Below are 20,546 nucleotides of genomic sequence, written 5' to 3' on the forward strand. Positions count from 1 at the left end.
TTATGTGAGGTATTTATTTTGCCACCATTAGGCTCAATTGCAGTACCAAGTTAGCAAAGATAATTAATCCCAACCAAAGTTTCTACTGTTTGGCTACTTTAGGATGGAGGAGGGAGGAGGATCACGTAAGGGAATCCGTACAGAATTCAGAGAAAGGACATCAGAAGTTAGGATGGGTCTGTTTCAGGTGGAAGGTAGCCAGGTGCCTACAGTGGAGCATGTCATATGACTGGGAGGCAACGGGAGGGCACTGAGCATGCCTAACCCATTCCCTAGCATTTCACTCCAAATCAGTGTATTTCGCAACGATGATCCAAAGGTGAAAAAGAAGAGCTGAAGACACACGTGCGGACCAACATTTAATTTCTGTTTGTCAAACAGGTGATTAGGCTTCAGTGTGGTACCATTCAGACACTGGGGCCTGTGCCACTCCATCAGTTCCCCTGCTGGCCCTGGTCATTCTGCGCTCCTGCAGTGGATGCCATGTCCAAAAGAACTATACTCCAGAAAACATAACAGAGAACTGAAAAACAAAAAGAGAAACCATCAGGATAAAGATCCCCCTGACAGAAGGGAACAACGTTGTAGAAAAGGGGATTTAATTATGTTTAGAGATGTAACTTCAACACCAGATCAGTCTGCTGTCACCATTTCCCAAAATCTTGAGCATTGAGCCTGAGTTCTGTGCTCAATGTGGAGATTATTGTTGGAGGAAAGATGACATTTTAAAAAGTTTTCCTCTATTTCCTTGCAAACCCAGTGACTATCTCTGAACCAGACCCTTAAGTTACCTTCACTCATTCTTCTCTTGTTGTCTTCTCTGTGACAGTACTGTGTTAGGTGCTACAAGAGGAAAGACAGAGTGGATATGGAGGGCCTTAAAAAGATTTGGGAACTGGAAAGCTATTTGTGATAGCTGAAACATAAGGTTATATAGGGAACAATGGCAGGAAATGAGGCAGGACAAACAGATTAGGGGTGAATCACAGCAGGACAGGGAGTTTGGATTTTGTCTTTTAGACAACAAGGAGCCCAAAAAAAGAGGTTTTTAAGTAGGAGAGTGACAAAGTCAAAGGCATGATCAGATTTATAAATTTTCAAAGACTCCTGTGGCTGCATATAGGATGGATTAGAAGGAGGAAAAGAAAAGGCTATTACCATGGTTCATACATGAAATGACTGGGTCCTGAACACTGGGTATGGTATTGATAGGACAGAGTTGAGGAATATTTCTGAGGTAGTAGAGGTAAGTCTTGCTGACCAATAAGATATGGAAGGTGGGAGGGGAGAATCTACATTGATGTTGAGGTTTCTAGCTGGGGTGACTGCGTGGATTTCTTAATTAATCCAACAGATGTTTATTGAAGACTCATGTGCCAGGCACTGGGTATAATGATGAACAAGACAGACATGGTCCCAACTCTCAAGAAACTTATAGTCTACCAAGGGAAACAACAGGGCAAACAATACATAAAACGTTATATATTTAATTGCAACCCTAAGTTACTGTGAGAAGATATAATAAAGGATCTAACCTAGTGTGCAGGCAGGGGCAGTGTGGATGGTGGTGCCATTCACTGAGACAGGAAAACATAAGGGGATCTGGTTGTAGGAGGGGATGAGTTTAGCTTTGGATATAATGAATTTGAGGCAACACCTCATTGAGGATTTGCAAGAGATGGGAACTTAGAAAGAGGAGTTAGAGATGGGATTAAATATAGGGAAGACTAAGGAACATGGTGGAGGAGGGCTCCTCAGGCATGGCCTTCCACTTAAGAGAAAGAAGGAGCCAGGCTTCCTTGGAGCCCTCATGGGGGGCAGTGCCACATTCAGGTATCAGTGTTTCGCCACACCACGGAGGTGAGGTTGAGTCAAGGGCTATCTGCCTAGGGTCCACTGGCTCAAGAAAAGGGAAATATTGCCAAAAAAATACCTGTGAAATATGGCTGGAGAAAGATGGAAGTTGTGATTTGCTGGAGTGAAAGAACCTAAAGCCTAATCAGCCTTCTAGTAAACATCAGCTCGGGTTTCTGAAATGCTATTATAGAGGTAGGGACAAATGAGCCCACAGGGCCAGCACTAAAAGTTTTATTTTCATTAATATATACTCTGTTTTTCTCTTGTCATTTCAGCTGTCTGTTCCAAATTAACATCAAAACTAGGGGAGAATCTGAAGACAGAAAATTCCCTTCTCTTGCTGCAAAGTTCTAATGGGTGGCCTGTGGCCTATAGCAAAGAGGCTGGGAATTCCTGGCACTTAGGCCAGAGGGTGGAAAGCAAGATGATACTGCCCTTCTGGCCAAATTTGGTCCATAACAGCACCATCAGCCAGGACTTCCTCACCTCTCCAAGATTGCCTTTAATTCTTCTCAGCCTAAGACCTGACTCCTGGCCACTTTTAGCTCCCTACCTTAGGCAGCCGCACTACGACATAGGCATTCCCTGCTTTTTTCCTTGCCCTAGCCCTACACCCAAACCTGGCCAGTGCTACCACTGCCTGATCTGGGGTGTTCCAATCAGAAGTTCTCATAATTGTGATTCTCTCTTTAATTTAAAAAGGCCTTCTAGTCTATGTGATGCTTGAAACATAAAATTGGGGTATAGAAGCTTAGAAGGTAAGCACCTATCTCCATTGCTCACCTCAGTAGTCTCAGCACCTAGCAAGAGTAGAACTTCAATGAATGAACAAGACTTCCCAAGTAAGTTGGCAAATAAAGCCAGGAAAGTGTGAATGCTATGTGATACACATATCTACCCTCACTTGTTCAGAATCAAGCTTTCTCTGAGGGTCTGCTGGGTCTGGGGCTACACTGGTAAATAAAGCTCTGCCGTCAAGGAACTCCCAGTCTATGAAGTTACAGTAAATAAGAAAATTGTCAGAAGATACGAAGAGCTGTAGAAGAACACAGAGAAGAAAGTAAGTACTATTACCTGGAAAAGTCAAGAAAAACTTCACCAAGGAGAGGGTGCCTGGGTGGGTCCTGAAAAATAAATAGGAAATTGCCAAGTAGAAAAGCAAGGAAGAGCACTCTAGAACTTAAAAAAAAAATTCTTAAAAGATTTTAAAGTAATATTTCCAGTAATTAGTGCTAGTGCTGATACCTGTTAGTATTAGATTATTATGAGTATATAATAGTGGATAAAACAAGTACTTATTTGATATTCCAATTCTATCATTATTGGTGTCATAGAGAATATCCTCAGTATGGGACAAAGGAGACACAGAGGATAAAATAATTTAGTAAAAACTTTATAATACTAAATTTGAAGTATCAGAATGAACTCACAATATATCTTATTTATTTATTTATTTATTTATTTATTTATTTATTTATTTATTTATTTATTTTTTCTTAGAGACAGGGTTTCACTTTGTCGCCCAGGCTAGGGTGCAGTGGTACAATCACAGCTCACTGTAAACTCAAACTCCTGAGTTCAAATGATTTTCCTGCCTCAGGCTCCTGAGTAGCAGAGACTATAGGTGTGAGCCACCATACATGGTTAATTTTTAAATTTTTTGTAGAGATGGGATCTTCACTATGTTGCCCAGGCTAGTCTCTGACTACTGTCTTCAAGACATCCTCCCACCTCAGCCTCCCAAAGTGCTAGGAATACAGGTGTGAGCCACTGTGCTTGGCCTCACGATGTATCTTCTTTACAGAGTAAATAAACAAATAAGAAAACAAACATATTTCCTGGCTCTGAACACTGTAAAAGTGTGAAAACAATGACCAAACCAGTTCCAATGAGCATCACTAGAATCCAAAATCTGATCTTTTATTTTTTTTAATTTTTTTTAATTTTATTTTTTTATTTCAGCGTATTATGGGGTACAAACAGCATCTGATCTTGAAATACTGTTTCCCCACTGAAAGAACCAGGACTCCTTAGAGAAATGGCTCAGTCTGCATCTGTGACAGGAAATGTTCAAAATGAGCCTGGAAGATTTTGTCAGAACAGATAGCAAGATGACTATCTGGGGCTCATAGGGTCATATCAGCAGGGCTCAAAAGCCAACTTGAAGAGGCTCCCAATGGCCAAAGATGGGAAAATTTGAGCCCATCTCAAAGATAATATGGGCAATGGACTGAAACTAATGGGTTATTGTTGAAAAGTGCTGATGAACCAACTATTTGAAAACAGGTTTTCTTTAAATCATTTCTCTTGCCTTTCTTATACTAACTATCCTACTAGATAACCAAACCAAATAGTAGATGGAGTTTTTTTATTAAAGAAGTATTCTAGTTAATAAACAAAGACAGAATTGAAATATCACCTTTTTTTTTTTTTTTTTGAGACAGAATTTCACTATGTTGCCCAGGCTAGAGTGAGTGCCATGGTGTCAGCCTAGCTCACAGCAACCTCAATCTCCTGGGCTCAAGCAATCCTCCTGTCTCAGCCTCCTGAGTAGCTGGGACTACAGGCATGTGCCACCATGCCTGGCTAATATATATATATATATAATTAGTTGGCCAATTAATTTCTTTCTATTTATAATAGAGACAGGATCTCACTCTTGCTCAGGCTGGTTTCAAACTCCTGATCTCGAGCAATCCTCCCGCTTCGGCCTCTCAGAGTGCTAGGATTACAGGCATGAGCCACCACGCCCGGCCAAAATATCACCATTTTGAAACCCCTAATGAATGAACAGATTTAGGCATTGCATATTAATGGCCACTAACATCAAAAAGAGAGAGATAATTAGATATTATGAGTTTTGGGCACTGAGGAATTTAACAGCACATATCAGGTAGACTTGCCAAGACAAACATGAATCTGATCAAGGCTTTAGATGCAAACCAGTTCACATAAAACAGGGAACAGAGCAACATGTTAAATGACATCATGGAGACATAATCAGCAAGTGAGAAACTAAAAGATAAATGATTATCTGACAAAGGGCAAGGGGAAAGAAAGAGAGAGGGGAAGATGGAGTAGGAATCTATGGGTTTTAAGACATTTAAAATCTGTATCAACCAATTGTAATAAGTGGGCTGTATTTGGATCTGATTCAAATAAGCTGAAAAAAAAGTTACGATATTTGTGAAATAATTTGAAAGGGAACAAAGAAGAAAACTGAGAAGGAAACAGCCTAGGAACTGAAAATGGATTCTCTGGGCAGGGATATTTTAGACACGGTATAGACAGGAATAGGGGCTGGTAGAAAAAGTGTTGGGTATGGTGTGAAATCGTGGGGCTTAGATGCCATGTTACAGGGATTATAGCACTGAGTTAAAGCTGACTTCAAAATAAAAGAATTGATGTGAATAAACCTAGTAAAAAGGTTTGTACCTCTGGCTTATGAAATGAATACTCTCGACAAGAGCGAGCGAAAGGATAATTGCATACAAACCCTGAGTATCAAATCAGGAGGGTTTCAATTACACAGGACTCTCCAGAAACCCTTTGTTCATCTCTTATTAAAGCTCCTATCACACTGCAGTATAATTATCTGCTGGCCACCCTCCAGTGGGCAGAACCACTTGTCACCGCCCCTGGGAAGGTAGCACCAATCTAGATGTGGTCCTTCAGAGATACTCCATCCCTCAAGCCAAAGCAGGGCTCCCCAGATACAGTTTCCAGGTTTTACCAGGGTCAGAGGAGAAACGGCACTGGCCCTCAGCTGATAAGTTAATGAAGAAGGAAGGAAGCCAGATATTCTTTATACTATTTCAATAACTGACATAGGGGTGGCATCCTGATTATAAGCACAGTCATATGCCACATAAGGACATTTCTGGCAGTGACAGACCACATATAGATGGTGGTTCCATAAGATCATATTGCGTTTTTACTGCATCTTTTCTATGTTTAGATATGTTCAGATACACAAATGCTCACCATTGTGTTACAACTGCCTACAGTATTCAGTACAGTAACATGCTGTACAGGTTTGTAGCCTAGGAGCAATAGGCTACCATATAGCCTAGGTGTGTCTAGGTCAGACTCTATGATGTTACACAATGATGTCATCACCTATTGACACATTTCTCAGAATGTATCCCTCATCGTTAAACGACACATGGCTGTAACTGGAAGCTCCCCTATGATCCTGAGGTTCCAAAGAGAGCAGGGGTTAATGTTCTCCCAGGAACACACATTCTAGGCTAAGCCTTCCAATGCACAGATTTATATGGGAAGGTTACCAGTGAGATTAGAACCCATTCTTTTTCAGTGAAAGCTGGGAGTCTAGAGATCACAGGAGAAGGCACGGCCAGCTCATAAATCTGTAGCGCCCAGGGCTCTAGGCAGCCCCTGTATGGGCAAAGCAATTGATGCTTCTGCCAGGGAGGCTGCAAAGAAGCTGTTCATCCCTGTCGCATTTGGAGACCTGACACCCAAATGGAGGCACTAACACCCAAGTTTACAGACCTGGGCAAAGCCCAGAGGTGTGAAATCTGTGTAAACCAGGATGTGAGGTTTTCCAGTGCCCTGAGGGACAGGCTCTTCTCAGACGCTGCTCTGACTCTCTGAAGGCCTTTACAACCAAAACGTAAGGAAGAAACTGCAGGCCTAGCTCCGGAGCAGGGCAAGAGGGCCCCTTGCCACAGTGATACCGGGTATTCTGGGCCAAAAAGGAAACCCAGATAACTGTCACCATTGTGTTCTTTACCTCTGTCCCTCTCCAGCTGGGCTTGGATTTTCTCATTCTCAGTGATGTGAGCCCACATCGTGTCATCATGTCCCACTGAACAGCCCAGGTCTTCACCTTCCCAAAAGCCATGGGAAGCAGACTTCTTTTTCAGAACGGCTAACTGACTGCTGCTCAACCTCCAGAACCCAGTTCCACCAAGACCCTCTCTGTGAAGCATCTCTCCAGGCCAACTGAGTCACCCCCTTTGGTGACCCCATGGTGCTCAGTAGAAAAACTGGCTGAGGCACTTCTCACACAACATGGCCATTATATCTTTAGCTATTTCTCCATCAGATTGAAGCTCCTTGAGGCAGAGACTAGGTATGATTTTCTAGGTCCCCAATGCCTGGCCCACACAGGAGCCTTCATCAATGTGTGAGTGAGAGAGTAAATGATGACCTAAGGCTCAGTGAGCCCCGGCATCTCTGGTAAAAGGCCACATCCCACCTTTTGCCTTATTCTTACCAAGGGTCACATCTACCCACCCAACATTAACTGGGCACTTTCTCTGTCATGCCAGGTGGGCAGTTGGCTAGGCACTGGGGGTCCACGTCAAATAAGACTGTCCCTTCCCCATGGACTTCAGTCTAAGGAAGAGACCCCCTACCCTGGGGCTTCACTGCCAGCAGTCAGTGGTATCCATCTGCAGGAGCAGCTGAACAACTGTGTAGTCAATGAAACTGTAATGTAAACAAGCCACCAAGTGCTCATTATAAGTGACCAGGTTCCCTAAACAACTCACAGAGGTAGTAAAAGGAAAGTATTAGAACATCTACTTATATTTCATCAAAACATAAGGAAGTGGCTGAGCGTGGTGGCTCACACCTATAATCCTAGCACTCTGGGAGGCTGAGGTGGGCAGATCGTTTGCGCTCAGGGGTTTGAGACCACTTTGAGCAAGAGTGACATCCCGTCTCTACTAAAAAAAAAAAAAGGAAAAGAATTGGCTGGACAACTAAAAAAATATATATAAAAAATTAGGCCGGGCGCTGTGGCTCACGCCTGTAATCCTAGCTCTTGGGAGGCCGAGGCGGGCGGATTGCTCAAGGTCAGGAGTTCAAAACCAGCCTGAGCAAGAGCGAGACCCCGTCTCTACTATAAATAGAAAGAAATTAATTGGCCAACTGATATATATAGAAAAAATTAGCCGGGCATGGTGGCGCATGCCTGTAGTCCCAGCTACCCGGGGAGGCTGAGGCAGAAGGATCACTCGAGCCCAGGAGTTTGAGGTTGCTGTGAGCTAGGCTGACGCCATGGCACTCACTCTAGCCTGGGCAACAAAGCGAGACTCTGTCTCCAAAAAAAAAAAAAATTAGCTGGACATGGTGGCGCATGCCTGTAGTCCCAGCTACTCAGGAGGCTGAGGCAGCAGGATTGCTTGAGCCCAGGAGTTTGAGGTTGCTGTGAGCTAGGCTGATGCCATGGCACTCACTCTAGCCTGGGCAACAAAGTGAGACTCTGTCTCAAAAAAAAAGGAATTAACTTCTAAGAGGTACCATATGGATTGACAAAAGTATATGCAAATACTTCAAATATACACATCACTGGTTTGTGCTTGTGACAGTGACTCTAAAATGATCCCTGCCTCCAGGTATTCATGCCTTTGTGTAATCCCTTTCTCCAGAGTGGGGCAGGACCTGTGATATGCTTCTAATCAATAGAATATGGCAAAGGAGATGAATTTCACTTTCATGTTCACATTATATAGGACTATAACTTCCATCTCAATAACAGACTCTACTGACTCTCTTTCCCTTTACGGCTTTGATGAAGTAAGCCATCATTTGAAGAGGCCCATGTGGCAAGGAATGAAGGAAGGCCTCCAGCTGACAGTCAGCAAGGAGGTCCTCGTTCTAACAAGCCACAAATAACTGAATCCTGCCAACAACTGTGTGAGTTGGGAAGCAGATCTTCTCCAAGTCTAGTTTCAGATGAGACTCCAGCCCCAGCCAATGCTTTAGGCATAGCCTTGTGCGGGAACCTGAAGTAGAGGAACAAGCTAAGATATGTTCAGATTCCTGATCCACAGAAACTGTGAGAATGTATATTGTGGTAATAATGTTGGGCAGCAATAGATAATATAGTACTCAAAACTCTTAACTGATAGGACATGCAATCAAAGAAGTATGGAGATTTCTGAACTAAAGATCTCTAAACTAGCAAAGGAGGTCTCAAAAAAAATAAAAAAATAAAAAAAATACACCCCAGAGGCAGCAATGGGACCCTACAAGTTTTAGTGGTAAAAAGAACACATCTAAAAAATGGGAAAGTGGAAAACCTCAAAAATTGGCTCACAAGCCCTAAGTTTGAGTCTCTGTTCTGCCTCTAAAAGGTAGATGCTCTTAGTTAATTCAGACTTACAAGTTCAGCCTCCTCATCTATGCGATGGGATCAATAGGGCTGGTAGAGTGGCCAATGAGAGAATGACCTAGAAAGTGTTTTGTAAAATGGAATGTGATACACATGTGTCAGTTTGCCACAGAATTCTGGGGTGGCCTTGGGCAAGGTACTGTCCTGTCTTAGCCTCAGCTTCCTTAATGTAAAATGGGGAGGGAAGCCCAAGCTATCTCCAAGGGCTGTGACCTTTGTTGATTCTAACATCTCATACTCAGGAGAAGAGGGGAAGAACAGAAGGTGATGGACTGTGACATTTTATAGTATAATAGTTCCCTAGTAATCCCATTGGCCAGGGTAATTATCTAACCAAAAAGGTCACTGGAGGTACCTTTAACCCAATAACATCTTGTCAACTTGCAGGGCCTACAACCTGAATTCCTCAACCAAGAGAGAAAATCCCCACTTGTTTTACAAAAAGGAAATAAAGAGTCAAGTTAAAGTCAGTGGTAACCATCAAATTTCAATACAGAGGGGCAGCAGTTTTGATTTTGTTACTTAGTACCTTAACTATGTGCCAGGAGCTTTTATAAACATTATCGCCAATCTTCACCACAGTCTTATAACATCGGTAGCATCATCCTTACTTTATAGATAAGTTAGCTGAGGAGCAAAGAGAGTAAACCTCTGGTCTTACTAGCAAGAGCACATCGGTAGTATATGGCAGGGCTGGGATTCAATTTTAATTCTATTTGACTCTAAAGCTACTGGTTTTTGTACATACCCTGTTGCTCTAGGAGGCAGCAGCTTGGGGCAGAAAGGACATTCTTTGTAGGGTAAAGGAGTAAAGGTTCTTGGCCCACAGTAGAATCATGTGCAGAGTGTGGCTCCATTCATTCATCCCATAAACATTTACTGAGCACCCAGTGTAAGGTTATGTGGTTGGCAATGAAGATATAGAGTAACACCATTCCCTGTTCTTATGGAGATGAGTCTAACTGGGGAGAGACTCTAGTACACAGAGGACAAGTGAATAAATAAATGACTGAACAAACAGACAGATAGGCGGATGGACACATAGTCAACAATTAGTGTTTTAAGCACCATGATACATGATGTAATATACAAAGTGTAAGGGGATCATCAGGTAAGAGATGACTGTTGGAAAGGAAGGAACATTTCAGACAACTGGAACAGAAAGTACAAAGGAAATGCAAGATGCTCAGCATGGCTGCAGCTTCAGTATACAAAGGAGTTGGAACAGGAGGACAAGGACTGAGCCATGAGTTTTGGTCTTTCTCCTGTACTCTAACCCATTGAGCTAACCACTGACAATGGGACCATCAAAGAGGCCCTGAGAACAAATGAGGCATGAGAATTTGTAAGCTTTGAAAAACCTCATGAGTAATTCAAAAGGGGTTATATTCAGGGTCTGAGGCCAGCATGAGAGTCACAGAGACACTAGAAAAAAACCCAACAGGACTGTTAATAAATGGAACAAACCCATACCATGCTGCTGGAAAGGATTCAGGGAGGCAAAGAGAAGCCCCTTTGCTGGGACTAACGGCAGGAGCTCCTCTTACAGAAGAATCTAAGAACTCATGTTCCCCATTTGTACAAAGCCAACATCATGTGAATTTCAAACTAAGCCTTCAACAAGAGGAACACATAGACATGCACATGCACATACACAAATTAAATTGTGTGGAAAGATAAAAGGTTCTGGCCCTCTCTGTTCTTGATGCTCACAGTAACAGAACTGATGCACCTGCCCACTTTTTACTGTACCACACAGCAATAAGATAAAACCCAATCTCTTACTTTGCTCATTAGCTGGACTTAGCTGCTGCAACTGTTTGGTTTGGAGTAGCTGTAGTTGTTGAGAGATGGTCCATCTCTGGTGCATCAAAAAAGTATGCCTGCAGGAAAAGAGACCCATGAGGGAGTTAAAAAACAATGGTACAGATGAATGTTCTTCTAGACACCATGCTAACAGTATAGTATGTCTGGGTTCTCATGGTCCCAACATTCCCCCTACCGTATTTGTCATCACACTGAACTACAATTGTCTCTGTTTATATTTGTCTCACTTACTCAACTGTGAGTACCTTTTTAAATTTAGCTACCATTCATTTATTTAGCACTTCCTATATTACATGACTTAATAACAACTCTGTGAGGTGGTTATGACTATCCTCATTAGACAGATGAAAAAACTGAGGCTCAGAGAGACTGTCATTTGACAGGTGTACATGGCTAATGAGTTGTGAGGCCAGGACTCAAAGCAAGGTCAGCCTGACTCCAAAGCTCAAGCTCCTAATCACTACATTATACAGTCCTTCCTCCAGGGCAAAGACTATCCTTCTTAATCTTTGTGTCCCCCGCACCCTGCACAGGGCCTGGCACAGTATGTAAACGATCAATACTTAATGAACTGGACTACATTAGATTGCTGCTAAACCAGTTAGTTGGCTCTCTGCAAAAGCCTTGAAAAGAAGTGCTAAGCATGCTGTACCTCCTAATTCCTCAGCTAGGAAATGAAAGGTTTGGTAAGTGCTTCCACTCACCATCTACAAGCTAACTGTAAAAATCAGACAGAGGTGGAAGAAGGAAGACATCAGGGAAGATCTCTCTACCTATCTCAAAGCCACAGAATCCTAACTTTAGCCCAGGAAAATACTAATTACACTAGCATTGAACACTGGTTGTTCAAAGGAAAGGTGAATCTGTTACTACATCAAGGACCCATGAATGCTCATGATGCCCCCTTGGTGTCAGTGACTTAGGAAGGTAAAAAGTTAAAAAGCCACCACGTCTCTGGGCACAGTGGCTCATGCCTATAATCCCAGTACTTTTGGAGGCCAAGGCAGGAGGATCATTTGAGGCCAGGAGTTTAAGACCAGCCTGAGCAACATAGCAAGACCCCATCTCTATAAATTTTTTTTAAAAAATTAGCCGGGCATGGTGGCTCAAGCCTGTAGTCCTAGCTACTTGGGAGGCTGAGGCAGGAGGATGGCTTGAGCCCAGTAATTGGAGATCACAGTGGGCTATGGTCATGCCACTACATTCCAGCCTGGGCAACAAAGCAAGGCCCTGTCAAAAAAAAAAAAAAAAAAGCCACCAAGACCCATTTTACACCAGCTCTGCTCTCTATCAGCCAGAAGGGGGCACCAACAGGACACACTAGAGCTTTCCCCAACATTGCTATAATGTGTATAATGTGTATAACTCTTCAACAGTCCTTTTTAAAAAGTTTCCAGATGACACCTTTTTCTGCAGACTCCCTTCATCTAGCTACAATTGCTACATTCCCAGAGCAATTCTATTGCATTGAAAGTCTTTCACTCCAGGCCCACTTCCAGCAGCTGTTTTCTGGGGCAGGGAAAGAATAGCATCTAACTTCAGGTGGGGACAGGGGCCACACTGCCAGTGCTGGATTCCCCCAGATATCTCTCAGGTGTACTGAGACACAATCCACAAGGATGCAGGAACAACGCCTTTCTTCCAGGCTATGGAGGAAACCCTCATAAGAGCCAAGAGGCCCGGGTTCTAAACCTAGCTCTGCTGCTAACTCGCACTGTGACTTTAGACAAGTCACTCTACCCATGTGGGCCTCAGTTTTCTTATCTGTAAAATGTAGGGATTGGAAAAGATGCTAAGGATTATTCCCTGAGCAAGCTTTAATTCCATAATTCATTAGTTCCACAAATGCTTACTAACAACCACAACTATCATTTGGGGAGTACCTACTGTACACCAGGAACATATTGGATCATTCGTCTACTCAAAAACACTGTAATTTCATCCCCATTTTAAAGATGAGAAAGCTGAGGCTCAAAGGGATGGAGATTTTCCCTAGGCTCACAACTGTGTGTCTTAGCTAAGATTTCAATCCAGTCTTATCTGCCTCCACAGGCTACGCTCGCTATTCTATTCTCCAACACATCTGCAATTTGGCACCTAGTCTACGCTCAGTCCAGACCTAGGCACTGGGGAGGCCTCAGAGCTGAATCAGCAGGCTCTCTGTGAGTTGGAATAAGGCACAGTTCCCTTTAAAATCAGCAGTCACCACCGCAAACATAGGCTTGTACATCTATAAACATACCAACCAAGGACACACCCTCTGGGTACTTCCTTAGTCATCCCTGCCAGGTGTGCTCCAGTACAAACTTGGCAATCATTTACATGTGCAATCACCGAGGGGCCCTCGGCAGGTGTGGGGTTGTCATATGCTTCACTGCTCTGAGGCAAAAACACCAATGTGTGTGCCCCAGGGGAGAGCAAGAAAGCCAGGCTGTCTGGTTCAGCAGGTGCCCCTCAGCTCAAATAACTCCCCTGCCAATTCCTCTCTCTGCTCTTCCAACAATAATAATGTCTTCTGTTTGTATGACTTGTCCTATTTTTCATGCTGCAAATATCATTCAATCCTTACAACAACAGTAAAGATGTCATTATGATGCGCACAATCAGCTCCTTTTTCTAAGTGAGGAGGTGGAGTCCAGAGAAGGGAAATAACCAGAGCAAGCAGTGGGGTAGCTGGGACTGAAACCCAAGTCTTCTAACTTTTGAGTCAGCCTTCCTGCACTGCACATCTCCAGCATAGAGAATAAAATCCTGACACAGTTGGCCCTGGCTAAACACCTGACTATGGGATGGTTCCCTTCCTCCAGAAGAAGAAAACTGCCTTCTCCTCCAAGAAGAGGTCCTCCACACCACAGTGATCTCCCTGCCCCACAGTGCAATACGCCTTGCTCCTCTGAGTCCCTTACAGAACTGAACAGGGCAATGTCTTTTCTCCTGCCTCCTCCTCTCCACCAATTTCTCAACCAGGTGTGTAATGGATAGAGATAGGAAGATGCTGTGAGAGGCATCAATGAAAGGGCACTGTTGTCAGAGTGGGGGACTTGGTCCACGTACTAGTTATATGACCTCAGACCACTCTTACTGGAGCACTACAGAAGAATAAGCAGCAGACTGGCCCTGGGAGAGTCTGATGTCTGGTGGCACAGGGCTCCTTTCATGACTTCTTTATGTCTGAAAAACCCTTCACAGTATATGGAGGGCTTTCACAGCCATCTCACTGAACCACACAAAAGCCAGCGAAAACATGAACCCCTTTGACAGATGAGGAAATCAAGGTTCTGAGAAGCAAGTCACTTGCCAAGGTTCCCAATGCTAAAGCACCTACCAGTCCAAGGCTCTCTATACTTCATCACTGTGCTCTCTTTTAGAAAGTTCCTGAGCAGCAAGATGACCAGGTAAATCCTGGCTTCAGTGCCATTTACCCCAAAAGCATGGGAGGTAAAAGATCCTGCCATGGGTACCAAATGAAATGGATTCTTAACAACACCTCCTGCTTCACTGTCCAGTCTTCCCTGCTCCTGTCTATTCCTCACAGAACTAAGAAAGACAATGCCTTCTTCCTGCCTCCTCCTCTTTACTGACTTCTCAGCCAGGTGTATAATGGGAAAACTTCAGAAGAGAGATGGGAGGACACCAATGAGAGGTGCTACAGTAGAGTTGATACAATGAAAGGATGTTCTTCAGCAGATAGAAAGGTCCCAGAAGGGTCATAGCAGCATTTCAAGGGGTCAACTTAGAGATTCCAAGTGCCAGAAATTAATAGTGTCATTCTTGTCACAAGTCAAACCAACAGGCCTGTCTCAAGGGTTAAAAGCTTAGGCATGGCCAGGTGTGGTGGCTCACACCTATAATCCTAGCACTCTGGAAGGCTGAGGCAGGCAGATTGCTAGAGGTCAAGAATTCAAAACCAGCCTGAGCAAGAGTGAGATCCCGTCTCTATTATAAATAGAAAGAAATTAATTGGTCAACTAATATATATAGAAAAAATTAGCCAGGCATGGTGGCACATGCCTGTAGTCCCAGCTACTTGGGAGGCTGATGAGGGAGGATTGCTTGAGCCCAGGAGTCTGAGGTTGCTGTGAGCTAGGCGGACGCCACGGCACTTACTCTAGCCTGGGCAACAATGCAAGACTATGTCTCAAAAAAAAAAAAAAAAAAAGCTTAGGCATATGTAAAGTGCATGTAAACTAGGTCTGTGTTTCACAACTTGGTACTTTTTATTAGACTTTGTTTAATGATAAAGTATCAGGATTTTATTAATGCATTTAATGAGACATGGTTATGTGTATAAAAACATTAAACATCAAATGGTGCCAAAGAAACATTTACTCCTACAATAAGAAAACGTGACGAAAGGTCTGGACACATATCATGTGGACACCTTCTAAGAGCTATGAACCATCTTCCCATGGGCATGTCCTTTCCTTTATTAGTGACTTTAACATTCTTGGGCTCTGATTTTGTTCAAAACCTGCAATAAGGCTTGTTAAGGCCATGGATGGCAAATTTTGTGCACAATGTGTACAAAAGATACAAAACCATGTCTCCTTAGACTCAAAGAAAAGAGATCTAATTTATGGGCACTTATAGGACAAGTCTTACGTTAAGTGCTTTATATGTGTGTGTGTGTGTGTGTGTGTGTGTGTGTGTGTGATATTTTATTTGCTCTTTAAAACAACCTTACATGGCAGGAAATATTATACCCATGTTACAGATTAAGTAATCAAAATTCAGAGCTGGGCACAGTGGCTCACACCTGTAATCCTAGCACTCTGGGAGGCAGAGGTGGGAGGATTACTTGAGGTCAGGTGTTACAGACCAGCCTGAGCAAGACTAGGACCCCATCTCTACTAAAAATAGAAAAATTAGCAGGGCATCATGGCCCACACCTATGGTCCCAGCTACTTGGGACGCTGAGGCAGGAGAATCACTTGAGCCCAGGAGTTTGAGGCTGCAGTGAGCTATGATGATGCCACTGCAATCTAGCCTGGGCGACAAAGCAAGACTCTGTCTTTAAAAAAAAAAAAAAAGGAAAGGAAAAGAAAAAAAGAAATTAAGATTCAGCGCTCATGGCTCACGCCTGTAATCCTAGCTCTTGGGAGGCCGAGGCGGGCGGATTGCTCAAGGTCAGGAGTTCAAAACCAGCCTGAGCAAGAGCGAGACCCCGTCTCTACTATAAATAGAAAGAAATTAATTGGCCAACTGATATATATATAAAAAAAAATTAGCCGGGCATGGTGGCGCATGCCTGTAGTCCCAGCTACCCGGGAGGCTGAGGCAGAAGGATCACTCGAGCCCAGGAGTTTGAGGTTGCTGTGAGCTAGGCTGACGCCACGGCACTCACTCTAGCCTGGGCAACAAAGTGAGACTCTGTCTCAAAAAAAAAAAAAAAAAAAAAAAAAAAAAAAAAAAAAAAAGATTCAGCGCTCACATAGCCAATGAGTGACAGAGCTGCTCTTCAATCTAGGTTTGTCTGACCCAAAAGCACATGCTCCCTAAAAAAGACACCTAAACAAATCTGTTTCACCTTAAAAATAACTCCACTTTCCCATATTTGACTTCATTTTCAGGCTGTCCATCTATAAAACTTTAAATTTCAATAATCTTTCTGGGTATGTGCAGAAAACCAGCAAAGGCATCCAAAGGCAGAACTGTCCCCATCCAAGCTCCCCAACCTAGTTGTCCCTCTGTATCTACAGGTTCTACATCTGCAGATTCAAACAACTGGGGATGAAAAGTATTAGAAAAAAATAAGTAAAAAATAACAATATAACAATAAAAAATAATATAAATTTTTAAATACAGTATAACAACTATTTATATAGCATTTACATTGTATTAGGTATTATAAGTAATCAAGAGATTTAAAGTATATGGGAAGATGCATGTAGGTTATATGCAAATACTACGCCATTTTTGTAGAAGGGACTTTAGCATTGTGGATTTTTGTATACACGGCGGGTCCTTCCTGGAACCAACCCTCCCCCAAACAACAAGAGACGACTGTATATAGATACTCAGTCACCCATACTTCCTCTGGCCAGACACCAAATCTTAACCAAATAATAGAAATTAAGTACAGTCACAGGTTATAATCAAATTCTCATAACTTTACCAATTCCCATCTAGAAGAGACTATTTAAAATTATATTTATTTCATGGAGTTAGTTTTAAAAGAACCATTATATCTAACAGTTTGAGGTCTTTTAGCATTTGCATAAAAAACACACCAAAAGACCATAGGAATGAGACCATACCAAGCAGCCCACGGAAAGAAGCATGTGAAGCAACACAACTGTCACAATTGTGGCCAAGGCGATGCGCCGGTTATCCTCACGAACAGCTGGCCAAAACGTCATTGCCAAGACAGATCCTGAGATGCTCAGGGCTATCATGACTAGAATCCAACGAACAGCTTTCTGGGGGATAATCCACAGTATCTGAAAGAAGAGAAAAGAAGGGAGGGAGGGGTCCTTTGGAGGCATTTCAGAGAGGCATTTGTTCACTCTAGGCACATATATTGACAAAGGCCCCTGAGCCAATCAGCAGCCGGGTCCCAACTGTAAAACTCTAGTTTTTCAGTACAGGCTGGAGAAACACACCAGCACGTGGACTGAGGCAAATGCTTTCAGGACGGAAGGCTCAGGATCCCGTGAGAGCACTTGGCTCCCCAGGCCCCATTCATGCTGAACTTCTAAATTCAAAGGGGATTTTCCAGGAGCACATGAAATAATGATGCTTGGCCAAATTCACGGTTGAAGTTTCAACCAAGATCAGAGCCTCACTCAGGATCTGCTCCCAAGTGTGGTACTTACTGCTGTGGGGATATAAATGAAGAGTGAGTATCCATAGACGCACACAATCTCCAGAAACGAATAGGAAACGATGTTCATAACTTTGCTGTTTCTCCACATGAGGAAACCCCAGAGTGCGAGAGGAACCAGCCAGGCGTAGGCATAGATGATGGTGGCTGCTATGGACACTAAGAATGACAGGACACGGGTTTCAATTGCCATCCTGCCTTCATGGACCATCAGAGCACTTCCAGTACCTTACTGTGTTATTTCCTGACATGTCGATATACTTCAATGGACCATGGAATCATGTCCTACTGGTCTGTATTCCCTGAGCCTGGCACAGTACCTGACACATAGTAGGCACCCTGCAAATGTTTACAGCACTAATGCATCTTTAGCACTTGCCTTGGTGGTGATGACCAGTAGTCTTTTATATGGTTTTTATAATTCCTTTAATAACAACTAATATTATTAAACAACTAAATTATGCAACTGAAATACTTCAGAGGCTCCACTGCAAGTGTTTAAATCTGCTGAGCATTTCCATCAAATAAAAGCCAACTATCCCTTGGAAGAACACGTTCTCTTCCCTAGCATAACAAGAGCTGACACTGATTTCCTAAGCAAATTTATTAAACCGCTCTGGGTACAAATGAACTTGCTCTGCGTGCTAATTAGAACTCCTTCTGTCTCTAAAATAGGAAGTTCCAGCTCATTGATGAATTGCTTGAAATATTCTCCAGTTTTACTTTCTTCCTTAAACAAATAATTCTGCCTCTGTGGTGGAAATGCTATTGAGTGGCTCCTCAGAATAGCAATGTTCAGTATATCACTGATTTGTTTTTACTCTTCTGGAGCAGTTATGGCTAAGCCCATGGTACCAGTCCTTTCTACATAAAAATCAGCAGGTAATTCCCTTACACACATCTTGGCAAGAATGAAAGCATCCCCAGACTTTGGTTAAAACATGTGATTGTCCAAAACGTTTTTAGCTCCCAAAGTAGTTTTTTCACATTGAGGATTCCTTCATTAAGCCAAATATAATTCTGCTGATATACTGCCTTTTTCTTGGATACTAAGGGAAAAAGAGGGAAGTACTACTATGGCTATAGCTAACACTTGCTGATCACATCCTGGGCACGCAGTGCTTTACTGACAGACAAGGTAGTACAATGGTCAAGGGCACAGATTGTATATGTAAACTCCATGGGTTCTAATCCTAGGCAAAGTAACTCTGGGTGGTGAGTTATTTAACCTCATCTGTAAAATGAGAATAAAAATTTATATTACCTTATAAGATTATTAAGAGAATTAAATGAATAAAAATAGGCAAGAACTATTCTAAATAGAACAGTGACTGATAAACAATAAATGCTCAATGAAGAGTTAGCTTTTTATATTATTAACTAATATGCAGATACATTATTTCATATAATCTGTATTTTCATTTTATTTAAAAAATTTTTTAATTTAGAGATAGGGTCTCACTCTGTTGCCCAGGGTGGAGTGCAATGGTGCAATTATAGCTCACTACAACCTCAAACTGCTGGGCTCAAGCAATCTCCCAAGTAGCTAGGACTATGGGTAAGTACTACCATGCCTGACTGATTTTTTTAATTTTTAGTAGAGATGGGGTCTTGCTATGTTGCCCAGGCTGGTCTCATGCCATGGCCTCCCAAAGCACTGGGATTATTAGGCATGAACCACGGCACCCAGCCTATCCTCATTTTAGAGATAATATAGAGCTTAACACATACTATTTACAGCAATATTCATTTACCTAATTTCCTTAACCACTGAATTAGCTGAAGGCAGCATTTACATCTCATGAATAACATGTATTGAGTTAAACTCAAAGCAAGGTTATTTAATAGAGTTGGGACTGAATCCAGGTCCGACTCCCTGATGGAGAGGGAAAGAAGAGAAAGTGGGCATGGAAGGTAAGGGAAAGAAAAGAAGGAAGAATACTTGGATACTGGCACACACATAGGCAAATACATATCTCTCCATACACACATAGATATATATGTGTACGTATTTATGTGTGTGTATATATGTAGCAATAATATTTATTGAACTTTTTTGTACAAACCATTATTAAAGGTTAACTCTTTATATGTATCAACTATTTATTCTTACTATAGCCATATAATAGAAGTATTTTCTTTTTTATTTCTTGATTATACTTACACTTTGCAGAAAAGTATTATTATTTCCACTTTACCAGTGAGGAACCTGAGGCCAAGAGAGATGAAATCCCTTGCCCAACAAGGTAGAAGCTAGTGGGTGGTGGAGCTGGAACTTGAAGCCAGTGTCTGGTTCCAGAACCTGTGCTTGTCCCAGGCTACCTACAGCTTCCCAACAGGAGAGTAGGCAGAGAGGGAGGCAGGGAACTGAGAAAGTGGTGCAGGTCAATCTCATACTAGCCAAACTTCCTCATTTGAGGGTGGCTGTCATCAGCAAGTCCCTAAAAGCTGTTTTGTATTTTAACTACCCAATACTGACACAAGAAAGGAAGTTTAGAAACAAGAATGTCATTCATAAGCCCATCACTAGGACACATTCATTTTTGCATTTTCCCTTCCAGGCCTTGACCATTTGCAGACTTCTCTTTAACAAAGTTGCTAACAGAACAGGCACCAGTTTGGCATAAATTATCAGTTTTCCACCTTGCTCTAAGTGCTTCATAATTAATGATTTCAGGCAATGCTAGCTAGTTGAGCCATCGCAACTTAAATATTAATAATAATATCTCCATTGTTTCCAATATTTGGACAATACAAATACTGCTACAATGGAGACCTTTATGTACACTCTTTTACACTTATTTTGTACATTTTTCTGAGAATAAATTCCAGTTGCTACTGGGCCTGGCCTTACACCTTTCCCAAAGATTATGTGAATTCACAACATTGTGA

The 20,546-nt window shown here is 42.4% G+C and overlaps 1 protein-coding gene across 6 annotated transcripts in view; it reads right to left on the minus strand.

Annotated features, from left to right (window-relative positions):
- Positions 1-20,546, minus strand: part of YIPF1 (Yip1 domain family member 1) — a 37,640-nt gene continuing 17,094 nt past the window's right edge. For 4 of the 6 annotated variants that reach the window (XR_001157020.3, XR_001157023.3, XR_001157022.3 and 1 more), the window contains 5 exons: positions 17,647-17,813; positions 17,089-17,271; positions 10,790-10,887; positions 2,932-2,981; positions 1-523 (listed from right to left, as the gene is read on the minus strand). Coding sequence is in view for 2 of the 6 variants with exons in the window: in XM_012776309.2 (XP_012631763.1) it covers positions 10,798-10,887; positions 17,089-17,271; positions 17,647-17,813 (440 nt within the window). In the remaining 4 variants the exon portion in view is untranslated. The remainder of the gene's footprint in view (positions 524-2,931; positions 2,982-10,789; positions 10,888-17,088; positions 17,272-17,646; positions 17,814-20,546) is intronic. The other 2 variants (XM_012776309.2, XM_012776310.3) reach the window with 1 other exon arrangement.

This window comes from Microcebus murinus, chromosome 2 (assembly GCF_040939455.1).
Source record: "Microcebus murinus isolate Inina chromosome 2, M.murinus_Inina_mat1.0, whole genome shotgun sequence".
Classification (NCBI taxonomy): Eukaryota; Metazoa; Chordata; class Mammalia; order Primates; family Cheirogaleidae; genus Microcebus; species Microcebus murinus.